Here is an 18,001-nt window from a genome sequence, read left to right on the forward strand (position 1 = left end):
AGGAATATATCTGTTGAGTGGACAGGAATAAATCTGTTGAGTAGACAGGAATAAATCTGTTGAGTAGACAGGAATAAATCTGTTGAGTAGACAGGAATAAATCTGTTGAGTGGACAGGAATAAATCTGTTGAGTAGACAGGAATAAATCTGTTCATTGGACAGGAATAAATCTGTTGAGTAGACAGGAATAAATCTGTTGAGAATAAATCTGTTGAGTAGACAGGAATAAATCTGTTGAGTGGACAGGAATAAATCTGTTGAGTGGACAGGAATAAATCTGTTGAGTAGACAGGAATAAATCTGTTGAGTGGACAGGAATAAATCTGTTGGGTAGACAGGAATAAATCTGTTGAGTGGACAGGAATAAATCTGTTGAGTAGACAGGAATAAATCTGTTGAGTAGACAGGAATAAATCTGTTGAGTGGACAGGAATAAATCTGTTGAGTGGACAGGAATAAATCTGTTGAGTAGACAGGAATAAATCTGTTGAGTGGACAGGAATAAATCTGTTGAGTAGACAGGAATAAATCTGTTGAGTGGACAGGAATAAATCTGTTCATTGGACAGGAATAAATCTGTTGAGTGGACAGGAATAAATCTGTTGAGTAGACAGGAATAAATCTGTTCATTGGACAGGAATAAATCTGTTGAGTGGACAGGAATAAATCTGTTGAGTAGACAGGAATAAATCTGTTCATTGGACAGGAATAAATCTGTTCATTGGACAGGAATAAATCTGTTGAGTGGACAGGAATAAATCTGTTGAGTGGACAGGAATAAATCTGTTGAGTAGACAGGAATAAATCTGTTGAGTGCACACGGATTTATCGGACGTGTGGCCGGCAATATATCGGATGAGTAGAGGAAACTGTGTAAACCTGAGAAAACGGGCACATGTAAGTTAAGTAAGCAGCATTATTCCTGTTCCCTGACACACTATATATTGTGCTCCATCCACCTGTTCCAGGTTAAAGCCGTCCACGGACTGACAATATGGACTGCCGCAGTGTTCATCGTCGGGGAGATTGCAGGGTCGGGGGTGCTGGCCTTGCCGAGTGCTGTCGAGGGAGCAGGTAAAGACCATCGGAATTGTAGTTTTTCATTAAAAAAACTTGTCAATCATAATCTAAACGGTGGATGGTGACGGAGGGCATCAAGCGAGGTGCACCAATAACACAACAGGAGATATGACGTATAAACACATACACTGTTCACATATAATATTATACAAGGTAAATATTGAGGAGATAAACGTTAACCATAAAAGAAATCCAAGATGGCTGCCATGTTTTCAAGATGGCAGCTAGTCGCGTCATCATTCTATGACTGTAAGTTATACTGATGCAGACCTTGAATATTGTATGCGGATATCTATGCTTGCCACCTTGCTGAGGCGAATTCTACCATACTCTCAAATTCTCTTGTGTCCTAACACACCAGCCATATTTTTTAAAACTCACCTCAATTTCCATATGGTCTTATTATTTCCACAATATTCTCACCTCTGAATGCATATGTTTATCGAGATTGTATTTCTTGATTATGCTACTATATTCATATTGTGCTGTCACATGCACATGCATTTGCGTCGCTTGTGACATTCTCTTGGTCGACTACATTTGGCAATTCCTTGTCAGTTCATGTATACATGTTTGAAAGGAATGGGCACATCAGGTTAAATTCTGACTTTTAACGTTACAACATTATATACACATGCTATTAAATTATCCATGCTAGTAAATGAACATGTAACCCTAAATGCATATGACAACCGTTTCAAATATACGTGTCATTTGCCCGCCATATTTGCACCTTTTAATGCGGGTCTTGACAACAAAGAAATATAAATGCAAATGAATATGTTTCAGAGGTGTGTAAATATGGTTTTCATTTTCTTGTATTTCTAGCCTGTGCAATAATCGTAAGAGCCGTGAATATAGGACACGGAAATCTAATATGACTAGGTTCAGATTTATACGCTCCTACATGTTCGGTCATATGACTGGGTTCAGCTTTATACGCTCCTACATGTTCGGTCATATGACTGGGTTCAGCTTTATACGCTCCTACATGTTCGGTCATATGACTGGGTTCAGATTTATACGCTCCTACATGTTCGGTCATATGACTGGGTTCAGATTTATACGCTCCTACATGTTCGGTCATATGACTAGGTTCAGATTTATACGCTCCTACATGTTCGGTCATATGACTAGGTTCAGATTTATACGCTCCTACATGTTCGGTCATATGACTAGGTTCAGATTTATACGCTCCTACATGTTCGGTCATATGACTAGGTTCAGATTTATACGCTCCTACATGTTCGGTCATATGACTAGGTTCAGATTTATACGCTCCTACATGTTCGGTCATATGACTGGGTTCAGATTTATACGCTCCTACATGTTCGGTCATATGACTAGGTTCAGATTTATACGCTCCTACATGTTCGGTCATATGACTAGGTTCAGATTTATACGCTCCTACATGTTCGGTCATATGACTGGGTTCAGATTTATACGCTCCTAAATGTTCGGTCATAGGTACGTTGAATAGTTTGATAGGCATTACTTAGAAGCTGACGGAGGACAAAGTAGACACAAGTTAAGGATAACAATTTCTTTGTTTACTGTAAAGACGACTTTTCGGTATACCGTTGTCAAGGAAGGTAGTCAAGTCAAGTCAAGTCAGCCTTGCTTGACAACGGTATACGGATCTATACCGAAAGGTCGCCTTTACAGTAAATAAAAACATTGTTATTCCAAATTTACTACTTTGTCATAGTTAAGTTGAGGATTGTCATGTTGACATTAATTTGCATTTGTTTCAAAGCGTGAGCTGGTTGGTGTAAAGCAACAACGTCAGTGACACAATGGGGTAATTTATAGTACACATGTTGAGGACATACACTTGTCTCTGCACTGACCACAACCACAGAACATTGAATTTTCCCCTGTGTCCCCTGCGTATGTGTTACCCCAGGCGTGTCCACACTGCAGTTTAAGCTTAAGAGTGTCTTAGAGAGTGTAACATGTAATCTTAATGACCTTAGGATTGCAGAACTTATGACACTCCCCCCATGTTCATTGAACCTCGTCTAAGTCGTCTAAGGCGTCGCGATTCGCTGTGCAGAGTTGCGTCCCTTGGGCACGCCAGACACCTACGATTGTGGGTTCGAATCCCGGTTCGCCCCGATTATGTTTCTAGGTTTGTCTGCACCATACCCGTGCTCGTGGGTTTCACCGAAGTGGTAAACGTCTGAGACCTGCATCACTTCGGGCTTTCCACATTAAGCTGACATGCCGAGATATGACTGGAATACTGTTAAAAGCGGCGTTATTTCAGACTGAAAGAAAATATTCTGTTTCAAACAAATATCCCAGACCAAACAAGAATATATAATGGACGGTCCCTACGTACAATTCTAATATTAGGTTGGCAAATAGTTTGTTTTAGTCCTAATTTGTGTTTACATAGAGTGTTCACAGTCATACACAATCTGCTGGGAACGAATAAGGCGCCATAAACAATACAATGATATACAGTCAAGGTCGTTTAAGGGTTGTGTGAGGTTCAGAGTTAATATCTGTATACATTATTGCCATGTTTGTCAGTTTTGTCAAGACGTTTTCCTGTATTTCTTGCTCTGTAGGTGAGGTGAAATGGGGTTTAACGTCGCGTCCAAGATTATTGCACTTATATAGCGACGTGCATGTACGTGTGTGTGTTTGTGTGGCTGCTTGTACTAGTCCGGACTGATGCCGATTTATAGTGCTAGCTCACTGAGATACCATGCCGCAGTTTAACATGAATACCCCACTCAGACACAGTATACTGACTCCGAGCCGACCAGTCCTTGTTTTAGCCCCTTATTGACGAGCGCCAGACAGGGTGACAACAAGTACCATCTTTTAACGTCTTTTGGTATGACGCGGCCGGGGATCGAACCCCGGACCTTCCGCTCTCCGGGCGGACGCTCTACCACTAGACCACGGAGGTGGTCTCTTGCTCTGTAATTGCTCTGTAAATGCCACAACAGGACACCGTGAACGCCAAGGTCTTCCAAGTACAAAATATCAGGTCAAGTAAGTTCATCTCTACAATCCACGAGTTATCAAAGCAACATGATACAATATTCAGAGATTCAAGTATTCAGGTCATAAATGTATTGGATTTGGACCACTCAATTAAAATAGGAATGCGTTATTGATCACTAAAATAATTAAATGTTATCACAACGATATTTTGCCTTTGTTCCTTAAAGCGTTAAACACGTTCAGGGCTAAACTACGGTGGCCCATAAGGGACATGGAGTCTGTTTTTCAATATTTTGATATTTCACTATCATATATGGTAACCTTTTGCAAATTAACACAATTTGTCATACAAATATGTGATAAATCATGTATAAAAACAACAGAAAACATGAGAAATGTACTTTCAATTAGCTATTGAATCGCTTTAATGTTAAGCGAAAATGTCAAAAACTAAAATGTAAATGTCAAAAACAAAAACGAAAAAGTCAAAAACCAAAGCGAAAACGTTAAAAACTAAAATGGAAATACAGAAAACTATTTCCACCGCGGTGATAATATTTCCACTGCGGTGGAAATATTATCACCGCGGTAGAAATGTTTTTTACTGCAGTGGAAATATTATCACCGTGGTGGAAATAGTTTTTTTTTTTTTCATTTTTGTTTTTGACATTTTCATTTAAGTTTTTGACATTTTCGCTTTTGTTTTTGACATTTTCATTTTAGCTTTGACATTTTTGTTTTTGTTTTTTGACATTTTCATTTTAGTTTTTGACATTTTCGTTTCTCTTTTCAGCGATTCAATATCTTCGTTACACATGATTTATCACATATTTGTAAGACAAATCGTCTTAATTTGCAAAAGGTTACGAGAAAAGTAAGTGAAATATCAAAATATGGAAATGGGCCACCGTACTTATGGGCCACCGTACTAAACATATCGAGAGCCTGTGTTATAACTAAACAATTGTTACAGTAACCTTTTTAAGTGACATTTTGAAGTTGGTATATTGAACAAGGGTATTGTTACAGCATATCTGGGCTAAACTACGGTGGCCCATAAGGGACATGGAGTCTGTTTTTCAATATTTTGATATTTCACTTACATATATGGTAACCTTTTGCAAATTAACACAATTTGTCATACAAATATGTGATAAATCATGTATGAAAACAACCGAAAATATGGAAAATGTACTTTCAAGTAGCTATTGACACGCTGAAATGTGAAGCGAAAATGTCAAAAACTAAAATGTAAATGTCAAAAACCAAAACGAAAATGTCAAAAACTAAGATGAAACCACAGAAAACTATTTACCACTATTTCCACCGCGGTGAAAACTATTTCCATCGCGGTAGAAATATTATCACCGCGCTTGAAATAGTTTTCTGTATTTTCATTTTAGTTTTTGACATTTTCGCTTTTGTTTTTGACATTTTCATTTTAGTTTTTGACATTTTCGTTTTTGTTTTTTGACATTTTCATTTTAGTTTTTGACATTTTCGTTTCACTCTTCAGCGATTCAATATCTTCTTTACACATGATTTATCACATATTTGTAAGACAAATCGTGTTAATTGGCAAAAGGTAACGATAAAAGTAAGTGAAATATCAAAATATGGAAAAACAGACTCCATGTCCCTAATGTGCCACCGTAAATAGCGAACAAATTAAAATATGTATTTATAATAGTATTTATTAGATTTGAAAGTGATAAGAATCATTATACGTTAATTTGATATTTGAAGATATTTTGCACAATTGATAGATTCTGATCATGTATGTACATGTAGAACAGTAACAACAGAGAGTATCGATATCGGGAACATGTACCTTTCAAACTACCGTTATAACGAACTCATGGGGACAACTAATGTGGGTGGGTGGGTGGGTGGCTGTTTTTTCTAGTCCAAACTGATGCCGATTTATAGTGCTAGCCCACTTGTTTAAGCCCTTTCATGTCGAGCGCCAGACAGGGTAACAACAAGTACCATCTTTTGGTATGACGCCGCCGGGGATCGAACCCCGGATCTTCCGCTCTCCGGGTGGACGCCCAAAGGCGGTCTTACTACTACTACTACTACTACTACTACTACTAATCGAGTATATGTGCAGTGTGTTGAGAACAGAAGCAACCCTGCAGAGTCCTTCGCTTGGATGAAGTCAGCTGCCCGAAAAAGTGAAACAGAAGGCTTTCTGTTTGCTGCTTAAGACCAGTCACTTACCAACTCGAAAACGTCAATGTGTGATTTTGCATCAATATCGAAATTATGAAATGCAGAATATGCAATGAATTTAATGAGACTGTCCAACACATTTTCAGTGGATGTCCTGCTTTGGCACAAACACAGTATCTTAAGCGGCATGATGGATTTGCTCGATTCTTTTATTACCGTCTTCGCCATGCTTGTGGTTTTGACACAGAGGTCCATCCATGGTACGACCCAGAATATGTAGAGGGCGTCATGGAAAATGATAAATGCAAAATTCTTTGGAATAAGACCGTATACAGTTTCAGACGTATCGAGGCCAACAAACCTGATCTTGTCCTTTTTGATAAATCATATGAAATCATTTATATCATTGAATTTTCTGTCCCTTTGGACACTAATGTGATTGACAAGATTCAGGAAAAAAAATGGCAAATAGGCAGACCTCGCTTTCGAAATGTCACACTTGCATCCCAAGTACCAAGTTGGCCGACTCCCCATTGTTCTCGGTGCCTTAGGTTTGGTACCTCCCAATCTGTTGACTGACATCTGGAGAGTACCCGCGTTTGCTACCAGGAATACAGCCCTTCTGACAATCTGGGTAATGCAGAAGGCTGCAGTGTTGGGGAGTCTTCACATTCTCCGAAAAGTTCTGGGTGGGTTTGACTAGGCAGCGCTTCCTGGGAGATGTCTCATTCGCTGTCTGGGCTGCGTGTAGAGGGGGCAAGGGCCCTGAGCTGATGATGAGCCTAACCAGCCTGACTGTGCCAGGATCACCCAAACCCTCTTTGCTGCTTTTTTTAAAATCTGTAAATAATAATAATAATAATAATGATAATAATAATAATAGAATGAATTACCTAGGAACATTTGTTTTCCCTTCAGTTTGTTGTGTCTTTTCATAAATACGAATATTAATATGACAGAGGCTTTGACGTTTTCAAATAGCTTGTCGCAGAAATATATTTGTCACAATTCACGTCTTTGTGGGAGTCACATTCGCTCTGCAGATTCTCGTCCCTTAGGCGTGCCGTAATCCTATAACCATTGGTTGTAACCGTCATAGTTATTCTTCTTGGTTTGTCAGCACCATATACATAAAGTCCGTGAAGATCCGGGTTGGAATTGGCGGCTTTCAGCAACTCAAGCTTGCCGAAAGAGGCAACTAACTGGATCGGGTGGTCAGGCTCGCTGACTTGGTTGATGCATGTCATCGTATGCATTTGGGTAGATCGATGCTCAAGTCAATCACTGCTTTATTTGGTTGAGACCCGATTATTTACAGACCGCCGTCATATAGCTGCAATATTGTTGAGTGCGGCGTTAAACGCCAAAACACATATGCATACCCATGTTTGTGTGTTCCTCCCTATTTGATCGATAGGAAGAATAAAGACTTGTTCTCTTAATTATATGTGTATGTAATATTTGTGAAATTGTGAAACAGTCAGTTAGTCAGTAATGCCCATCGCTCCTCCCGAAGCATAGGCCGCCGACAACAGTCCGCCAGAGTCCTCGGTCCTGGGCTGCCCCCTCTAGTTGTTTCCAGGTGTGTCCCGTCTTCTTGCTGTCTGCCTCGAGGTCCCGTCGCCAGGTGTTTCTTGGCCGCCCTCTTTTTCGTTTTCCCTGGGGGTTCCATGACAGCACCTGTCTGGTGATGTTACTGACTGGCTTCCTCAGGGTGTGCCCAATCCATCCCCATCTTCTGCGCCGGATCTCATCTTTGGTTGGTACGCTGCCACAGGTCTGAGTTGCTGATGGTGTTGCCCCAGTGGATCTGGAGGATTCTTCTCAGGCAGCTGTTGATGAAAGTCTGCACTTTCCTGGTGGTGGTCTTTGTTGTCCTCCATGTCTCGGCTCCATACAGTAGCACTGACTTGGAGTTGGAGTTGGAGTTGAACAGCCTGATCTTCGTACGAGTCGATACCACCCTGGAGCTCCATATGTTCTTCAGCTGCAAGTATGCTGTCCTTGCCTTGCCGATTCTTGCTCTGACGTCTGCGTGAAACAGCAGTCCCCGAAACGAACTAGTTAAGCTACTTTATCATAGCCGACAAATTACGCTGTCACCGAGGATTTCAATGTTAAACATGTTAACATGAAAACATAGTACCTTCATCAAAACAAATAAATGAGAACTAAACGCAGCAGAGAGTAGACGATCACTGTCACATGTTACCGGGTACCCCTTTTGAGATGCCGGGACAGGACAGGAATCAGTACTCCATGCATTTCCTAAGGGCCGACTAATGATGATCGGGTTCACAATGTGTGACCTGAATGACTGTGTCGCAGCGTACCCCGACGGTTGGGTTGGTGTTCATGCTGTTAAGCCCTAGTTGGTCAAGATTATTTACATGGCCTAGAACGGGAACTTAGCGTTACGACGATTGTAAGCCAATGATAAAGAATGGGAGTTACGATTATCTTAGCGCTAAGGCCGCTTTGTGCAAGCGGACCTAGGTGTGCGACACATCTGGAATACTGGTAACGTTGAGAAGTAGAACATCACATGCTCTCCCTCAAGTGTTATATGGGACCAAAGGAGCAGCTACTGGCCTGGTATAAACACCATCTGTTCAACAAACATGATATGGCTTGCAGTGCGATTATTATTATTACGAGATACACGCAATAAGCAGATTACCATGTCATCATCAATAATATAATTGACATTGGTATTAATAATCCTACGAATATTTGATGTCAGATGAACCAAAGATTAAGCACCACGCTGATGTGAATATTGGATATATTACTAACAAAAACACCAGAATGATTCTAGGTATAATTGATCTCCAGCGGGCTAATCGTATGAGTTACCAGGATGTGGTGGTGTGTCAGATGTTGGGGAGTTCTGTGTGGGTGTGTTGGTAGCGGTGCTAGAAGGTGGTGGTGTGTCAGATGTTGGGGAGTTCTGTGTGGGTGTGTTGGTGGCGGTGCTAGAAGTGGTGTGTCAGATGTTGGGGAGTTCTGTGTGGGTGTGTTGGTGGCGGTGCTAGAAGGTGGTGGTGTGTCAGATGTTGGGGAAGTTCTGTGTGGGTGTGTTGGCGGCGGTGCTAGAAGGTGGTGGTGTGGGTGGTGGATGTTAGGGAAGTTCTGTGTGGGTGTGTTGGTGGCGGTGCTAGAAGGTGGTGGTGTGTCAGATGTTGGGGAAGTTCTGTGTGGGTGTGTTGGTGGCGGTGCTAGAAGGTGGTGGTGTGTTAGATGTTGGGGAAGTTCTGTGTGGGTGTGTTGGTGGCGGTGCTAGAAGGTGGTGGTGTGTCAGATGTTGGGGAAGTTCTGTGTGGGTGTGTTGGTGGCGGTGCTAGAAGGTGGTGGTGTGTCAGATGTTGGGGAAGTTCTGTGTGGGTGTGTTGGTGGCGGTGTTAGAAGGGGATGGTGTGTCAGATGTTGGGGAAGTTCTGTGTGGGTGTGTTGATGGCGGTGCTAGAAGGTGGTGGTGTGTCAGATGTTGGGGAAGTTCTGTGTGGGTGTGTTGGTGGCGGTGCTAGAAGGTGGTGGTGTGTCAGATGTTGGGGAAGTTCTGTGTGGGTGTGTTGGTGGCGGTGCTAGAAGGTGGTGGTGTGTGCGATGTTGGGGAAGTTCTGTGTGGGTGTGTTGGTGGCGGTGCTAGAAGGTGGTGGTGTGTCAGATGTTGGAGAAGTTCTGTGTGGGTGTGTTGGTGGCGGTGCTGGAAGGATGTGAGTGAGTATTGTTTTACGCCGCTTTTAGCAATATTCCAGCAATGTCACGGCGAGCGACACCAGAAATGGGCTTCACACATTGTACCCATGTGGGGGATTCGAATCCGGGTCTTCGGCGTGACGAGGGAACGCTTGAACCACTACTGTGTGTTAGTGGCGGTGCTAGAAGGTGGTGGATAACGATGTTGGTGTGTCACAAGATGTTGCAGAAGTTCTGTGTGGTTGTGTTAGTGGCGGTGTTAGAAAGTTAGGCATAGGAGAAGGTGTGAATGCGATTCGGATGAGAAATAGGTATGGTTGTGGTGGGTATCGATGGTGATTGTTATGTTAAGTATCACATATTATCACGCCCAATTGCGTGGATTGATGCTCATGATGTCAATCACTGGATGGTCTGGTCCAGACTCGATTATGTACAGACCGCCGCCCTGTAGCTTGACTACTGCTGAGTGCGGCGTTAAACAACAAACAAACAAACAAACAAACAAACAAACAACATATTATCACGAAGTACACAACTAACATCTCTATTCCTAGGCTGGATCGGGATGGTGATGCTGTTCCTGTGCTGCTTCATCTCCACCTACACCGGCGACGTGCTGGGGACGGCCTGGTGCATCATCCAAGACCGCTATGAGCAGTACCGGGGCCACATCAGATACCCCTACCCGGCCATTGGGGAGATCACGTACGGGAAACCTGGAAGGTGGGTCACGTGGTGCGAGAGTTGGTACCTTGCTTCACCCTAGGTCAGTGGTGAGAGAGATGGTAACTTGGTTGCCCCTAGGTCACGTGGTGAGCGAGATGGTAACTTGGTTGCCCCTAGGTCAAGTGGTGCGAGAGTTGGTAACTTGGTTGCACCTAGGTCACGTGGTGAGCGAGATGGTAACTTGGTTGCACCTAGGTCACGTGGTGAGAGAGTTGATAACTTGGTTGCCCCTAGGTCACGTGGTGAGTGAGATGGTAACTTGGTTCACCCTAGGTCACGTGGTGAGAGAGATGGTAACTTGGTTCACCCCAGGTCACGTGGTGAGAGAGATGGTAACTTGGTTCACTCTAGGTCACGTCGTGAGAGAGTTGATAACTTGGTTGCCCCTGGGTCACGTGGTGAGTGAGATGGTAACTTGGTTCACCCCAGGTCACGTGGTGAGAGAGATGGTAACTTGGTTCACTCTAGGTCACGTCGTAAGAGAGTTGGTAACTTGGTTGCTCCTAGGTCACGTGGTGAGAGGAGTTGGTAACTTGGTTGCCCCTAGATTACGTTGTGAGAGAGTTGGTAACTTGACTGTCCCTGGGTTGCCTAGAAAGAGAGTTGGTAACTTGGCTGCCCCTAGATCACGTAGTGTGAAAGTTGGAGAATTGGTTATAGCCCCAAGGTTATAATCATGTAGGATTTGGGGTCAGTTGCAAGTGTATAATCATCTTTATCTCCCATCTAGGTACCTTGTATCCTTCTCCATCAACTTTACCATGTACGGCGGAGCTGTGGTCTACTTGATCCTTGCCTCAGAGAACCTCCAGTCACTATTTGCTGACGTCCACAAAGACATCTCCTTCTGTTTCTGGTTGCTGATAGTGGCTGGCATACTACTACCTTTATCCTGGCTGGGCACTCCGAAAGATTTCTGGTAAGACGCCATCTTAAAACACCATTCCTGCATGCTTGTCTGCGACGTTATTTAGACGTTTCTTTTGTTCTTAATAACATAAACACGGCTTGTCACGATGTCAGTGTTTTAACTTTCCGTAACGGTAATATGCATTTGTCGTGGGAAAACCTGAATTTGTCTGAGTGGTTATTACGAGATAGCTAAGATCGTTCTGAGGACTTAGTTTTCTAGAATGTTCACTTCTTCCTCTTTGTTCTTCACAGGCCAATAGCAGTAGGCGCTGCCGTGGCGACAGGCACGGCCTGTATCATCCTCACCACAAACATGGTCATCGACAAGAAGGACCTCCCCGAAGTCGTTCACGATACTCCTGGCTTTGTGTCCTTCTTCACGGCGTTCGGCACCATCTGCTTCGCGTTCGGAGGGCACCCAGCGTTCCCCACCTTCCAGACAGACATGAAGGACCACAGGCAATTCGGCAAAGCTGTCCTGCTTGCTTACATGAGTAGGTAATTACCAAGTTTTAACAAAAGATTAAGTTTATTTGAGTAAATATTTTGCCATTTCAAACATTTATTTTCTACGAATGTAAAGGTGGCCTTGTGTCTCCCAATTCCGTGCATGACGTATTGTACCTGTCCTTTTGCATCTTCCCAAGGCAAGAGAGTTAACTGACTATAAAAGTCCAGTTTCCACCCTTGCCGAACTAGGCTGGGATTATGGAGTTACATTTTGGCTGGACTAACGAGTCTATGCATAGTCCAATCAAAATCGCGCACCGAAATGGAAATCCGGTTCGTAAACTGTCATGCAGATTTCGGTCGATTGCAGGATTTGCAAAGCATGTGCATCGCCAACTCGTTGTCAACAGATCTTTTCCAAATCTTTTCATGTTTCTAATCAAGGTGCTCACGTGATTTGATGTACTTCGCGAAGTAAGAACCGTTTTATCACAAAATAGACCTTGATGGTCGATCAGATCGTCTTGACTGGGCGCCACCATTTTGTTTGAAGCAAATGCATGTTATACGAGAGTAGGAATCTGATTGGTCCACATGGGAGAGGCATAGAATGGACATAACTCGTGCCACTGGTGGCGCTACGGTCGAGCCCAGGAATTCCAGCCTAGTTCGGCAAGGGTGGAAACTGGACTTTTGTAGTCAGTTAACTCTCTTGCCTCGTGAAGATGGTCCTTTTGGGTGTGCCCGTTCGTGTCTGGCTTTGAGCTCTGTGAGAAGTTGAGGCGGGGTGAAATGGGGTTAAACGTCGCTTCCAATATTACTGCACTTATACAGCGACGTGCATATTTACTGATTTTGTTGAAAAAAGAATATTTATGTTGAATTGGGTCTGTAGAAGTTTAGGCATTCTGCTCAAGAAGAACCGTTTAAGAAACGAAGGTGTGAGTGGTCAGTTTTGATGTCTCGGCTAAAAGATTTATTTTGTAAACACGCTCGAATAATAACAATAATAACACTGGCTGTCGGAGTCAATGATACATGAAACACATTTTATATTGGATTGATTGAGAGAGTGAGTCGGGTTTAATGCCTCTCTGAACAATATCACGGCCTGTCTGTCCACTTTATGTGGGACGAAACGTGATGCCTGTCTTAGACCTTTACTACTTTGTTGAAACCCATGAGCATGGGTATGGTGCTGAAAGATCCGGGATTATATGGGATTCGAACCCAAGAACTGCTAGCACAACAAAGGGACATAATTATCCACATCGAATTAGAACCATTTCGGTTTAATATAGACTTCCTTGCATCATCTTCTGCCTTTGCAAACTTGCATTGACGGTGTGAACATTTGCCAAACGGGTGTTGACGTCTGGCAAACAAACAGATACCATATAGACATCACGTGAATATGACGTTATCCACGTCGAATTCTGGCACCGAAGGCGCAAATCCAGTGTACTCTCTGCCGTTTCCCCCAAATGCTTTGTCTTAACTCTCATAACGACCTTCTAAAATCTACATCCCCAACATGTGAAGTCAATGTGTTATCTACTTTCGTATAACGACAGAACCAAATGTCGCCTGCTTATTCAAAATGTCAGTCCAACGTCTGCTGCCTCCATCCTAGGTGTTGCGATCGTCTGCTTACGAATCCGACGTCAAACAAACGTAAAAGTCAATAAAAGTTTGCTTAAAACATCTTATCAACGTCTACGTCCCAATAACGTCTAATTAATATGTCGTCTGCTAACTCTTAACGTCAATCAACATCGGGTTCCCTATTATGACGTAAACAGAAAACGTCAACGCCAGGGAATTATCAGTCTCGATTATCCTATGTGATTCCTCATTATGTTAATCTCCAACATGGGGCGGTCGGGTAGCCTAGTAGTTAAAGCGTTCGCTCGTCACGCCGAAGACCCGGGTTCGATTCCCGACATGGGTACAATGTTTGAAGCCCATTTCTGGTGTCCCCCGCCGTGATATTGCTTGAATATTGCTAAAAGCGGCGTAAAACTATACTTACTCACTCACTAATCTCCGACATGTTGTCTGCTTCCTCCTAACGTCCATCCAACGTTAGGTCAGCTTCTCCATAATATTCGTGCCGTCTGCTTCTCATACTGTTAATCTCCGACATATCGCATGCTTCCTCTTAATGTCCATCCAACATGTCGTCTGCTTCTCATACTGTTAATCTCCGACATATCGTATGCTTCCTCTTAATGTCCATCCAACGTGTCGACTGCTTCTCATAATGCTAATCTCCGACATGTCGTATGCTTCAACATAAAGTGTCGTCTGCTTTTTTCCAGTTGTGTTGTGCATGTACATTCCTGTCTCTGTAACGGGGTACTTCGTGTACGGGAAAGATACCCAGCCTAACATCCTGCAGACGGTGTCGTCGGGCCCCATGTTGGTGACTGTGCAGATTCTCGTCACCCTTCATCTGTTTTGTGGATTCATCATCATTATCAACCCTTTTAGTCAGGAAGTAGAGGAAATATTCAAAGTACCCCACCGTAAGTATATCTATCTCAGTACAACCACAAATGTTCCCGAACAGCTTGAGATAAAGACACTGCACAAAGAGTCAATCATCATTTTGATCTAAGTCTGAAACTTTCGCTATCAAACCCGCAAGATTTTCTTCTGATTTGTTTGATTGTTTGTTTGTTGTTTAACGCCGCACTCAGCAATATTCCAGCTATATGACGGCGGTCTGTAAAATAATCGAGTTTGGACCAGACAATCCAGTGATTGACATCATGAGCATCGATCTAAGCAATTGGGATCGATGACATGTATCAACCAAGTCAGCGAGCCTGACCACCCGATCTCGTTAGTCGCCTTTTACGACAAGCATAGTCGCCTTTTACGGTAAGTATGGGTTGCTGAAGACCTATTCTACCCCGGAATCTTCACGGGTCGATTTTCTCCTGAGCCCATACATATAATAAAATATTAAATGGCAACACTTATATTTTCAAATTCACAAACCACATGCTACCATTTTGATGTCTTTTATAACGATTGTTGTTTTTAAAAATCGAATCAAACAAGTTTGCCTTTATTCCACAGATCACATCAATGTCCTTATTCAATGTTTAAAAAGTATTTAACTACCAGGAAAAATTGACATATCTATCATTTAAGAAAAAAAAACGTGTTTCATTCACAAGATGTAAGTGAAAGCATTGTCTAATACGGTATTGAAGGCGAGATGAACGGAATACTGGGTCTCAGTTTGCCATGTTTGGTGACTTGGTTGCTTGTTTGGTCATTGTACACCGATGGCGTTAATCGCTGCTCAAAGTATCGATCAATGGATTTACAAATTTGATTTTTTTTACAGGCCGCCGTCATATAGCTGGAATATTGCTGAGTGCGGCGTTAAAAAGCCCCCCCCCAAAAAAAACAAAAACAAACAACAACAACAAAAAACAAAAAACAACAAACAAACAACAACAAAAAACAATATCTAAGTTTCACACCTGACACTTATTACATTGCCTTGAAGTAGACTGTAAGCGTGAGTGAGTGAGTGGGTTTTACGCCGCTTTTAACAGTATTCCAGTTATATCACGGTGTATAAGCTTAATGTGGGAGGGAAGCCCAAAGTGATGCAGGTCTCTGATGTTTACCACTTCGGTGAAACCCAGGAGCATGGGTATGGTGCTGACAAACCTACAAACATATCGGGGCGAACCGGGATTCGAACCCACAATCATAGGTTTCTGGCATGCCCAAGGGACGCAACTCTGCACAGGGAATCCTTAGACGACTGGGCCACCCGTGCCCCCTAGGCTGTAAGCAGATACCAGGCCGTAGATCATAGTCTAATTTTAAGTATGTCATTAATATTGTTTCAGATTTCGGCTGGAAACGTTGTTTACTGAGGACTGTTCTTGTTGCCCTGGTTTTATTTGGTGCTGAGACGGTGCCCAAGTTCGGCGCTATCCTGGCACTTGTTGGCGGATCCACCATCTCCATCCTAGCCTTCATCTGTCCACCCCTCTTCTACCTCAAACTCACCAAGATGGAGGGGGACTGGGAGAAAATGTACGTGGTGCACTCTTCTCCCGATGGTGTCCGATATGTGGACTTTACCTTCTCCTAACAAGGCAATATCTGGGTCGTATACATACGTGTTTTATCTCAAGGCTAACTAGCATGTGATGATAGGTGCAGTCGGTACGATACACTTATTATATATATACAAGAAGGCCAATGAACCTGTTCCTGTAGCATTCCGAGATTCCTCAGTTCCGCGATTCCTTGTGATTCCCAGGTTCCATGATTCCGTGATTCCTTGTGATTCCCAGGTTCCATGATTCCGTGATTCCTTGTGATTCCCAGGTTCCGTGATTCCTTGTGATTCCAAGGTTCTATGATTCCGTGATTCCTTGTGATCCCCAGGTTCCATGATTCCGTGATTCCTTGTGATTCCCAGGTTCCGTGATTCCTTGTGATTCCCAGGTTCCATGATTCCGTGATTCCTTGTGATTCCCAGGTTCCGTGATTCCTTGTGATTCCCAGGTTCCATGATTCCATGATTCCTTGTGATTCCCAGATTCCATGATTCCGTGATTCCTTGTGATTCCCAGGTTCCATGATTCCGTGATTCCTAATGATTCCCAGGTTCCGTGATTCCTTGTGATTCCCAGGTTCCGTGATTCCTTGTGTTTCCCAGGTTCCATGATTCCTTGTGATTCCCAGGTTCCATGATTCTGTGATTCCTTGTGATTCCCAGGTTCCATGATTCCGTGATTCTTGTGATTCCCAGATTCCGTGATTCCTTGCGATTCCCTGCCTGTCTGTCTGTCTGTCTGCCTGTCAGAGTGTCTGTGTGCATGTATCGATCTAATATTGAAGTATCCATATCAGCTTAAAGGGACCTCTTCAGGGCCATACGGATTCAATTATTTTGCTGACCCAATTGTAAATTCCACCACCACGTGAAATAAAACTGTGACAGGAGGTTAATCATCCCATTGTGTTTGTATATTTGAAACTATAACATAATGCTTGTTTCTGTGGTTTATTGCAGTGAGGTCCCCCTGCACAAGAGGGTGGCTCTGTATGAGATCGTGTTCGTGGGCCTGGTCGCTGGTATCGCATCCACGTACTCTGCCTTTGCTGGTCTCCTTGCGCCAGGCGCTTTCACTGTGCCGTGTTATATCAACATCACGGCTGCCAGTGGTTCCTAGGGGTGGGACAGGCGTAGGGTGGGGCAGGTTGAATGTGGTGGCTTTGGTTGTGGGGTGGGGTCGGGTCGTGGATGTGCATCGGGGAGAAGATGCATTTGTTGTCCCCTGTTATGTCAATATCACGGCTGCCAGTGGTTCCGGGGGGGGGGGGGGGGGGAGATCAGGTTGAATGTGGTTGCCTTGGTTGTGGGGTGGGGTCGGGGCGTGGATGTGCATCGGGGAGAAGATGTTTTTGTTGTGCCGTGTTATATCAACATAAGGGCTGTCAGTGGCTCCTAGGGGTGGGACAGGTTGGTGGGGTGTAACGGGTGTGCGGTAGTTATCGTGAAGTGGGGGTCGGGTGGGTGGGAGGTGAATCAAGGTGTTACGCTGCAGGGGGGGTGGGGGGTGTTGCGGTTGGGCCGAGGCAGTTGTATGTATGAACATAATGGCTGCCAATGGTTCCTTGTGTACCTAAGAGTACCTGGACTACTTATCTATAGGGGTATATATTTTTATTTACTGATGGTTGGTTGGTGTTAGAGAATGGGAAGGATCACGTACACATTTTATGGGGAAAATGATGTTTCTCGTCATTGTGCAATATCTGTCAGTTGGACACTAAATTACTTACGCTCACAGTATATAGAATGTATTTGATGTGAAGAACTGAACTGGCTTTATCTCGAAATAAATAAAAAAGTCTTATTATCCTCATATTAAGGTCTGTGGCACAAATGTATTCCGTATTTGTAAATACCCAAATGATACATATATATGAACCTTGATAATAAGAACA

The 18,001-nt window shown here is 43.3% G+C and overlaps 1 protein-coding gene across 2 annotated transcripts in view; it reads left to right on the forward strand.

The window, feature by feature from the left end:
* The window catches only part of LOC124138313 (amino acid transporter AVT1J-like), a 29,236-nt gene extending 11,928 nt beyond the window's left edge, over nt 1-17,308 (forward strand). The window contains exons 2-8 of one of the 2 annotated variants that reach the window (XM_046504901.2): nt 970-1,075; nt 10,474-10,642; nt 11,376-11,564; nt 11,810-12,051; nt 14,329-14,535; nt 15,886-16,075; nt 17,064-17,307. In XM_046504901.2, the coding sequence (XP_046360857.1) occupies nt 970-1,075; nt 10,474-10,642; nt 11,376-11,564; nt 11,810-12,051; nt 14,329-14,535; nt 15,886-16,075; nt 17,064-17,223 (1,263 nt within the window). In that variant the 3' untranslated portion in view covers nt 17,224-17,307. Of the gene's footprint in view, nt 1-969; nt 1,076-10,473; nt 10,643-11,375; nt 11,565-11,809; nt 12,052-14,328; nt 14,536-15,885; nt 16,076-17,063 lie in introns of both variants that reach the window. The other variant, XM_046504902.2, reaches the window with a different exon arrangement.
* The last annotated feature ends 693 nt before the right edge of the window (nt 17,309-18,001 follow it).

The sequence above is a fragment of the Haliotis rufescens genome, unplaced genomic scaffold, assembly GCF_023055435.1.
Source record: "Haliotis rufescens isolate VD_foot unplaced genomic scaffold, xgHalRufe1.0.p SCAF_5, whole genome shotgun sequence".
Lineage (NCBI taxonomy): Eukaryota > Metazoa > Mollusca > Gastropoda > Lepetellida > Haliotidae > Haliotis > Haliotis rufescens.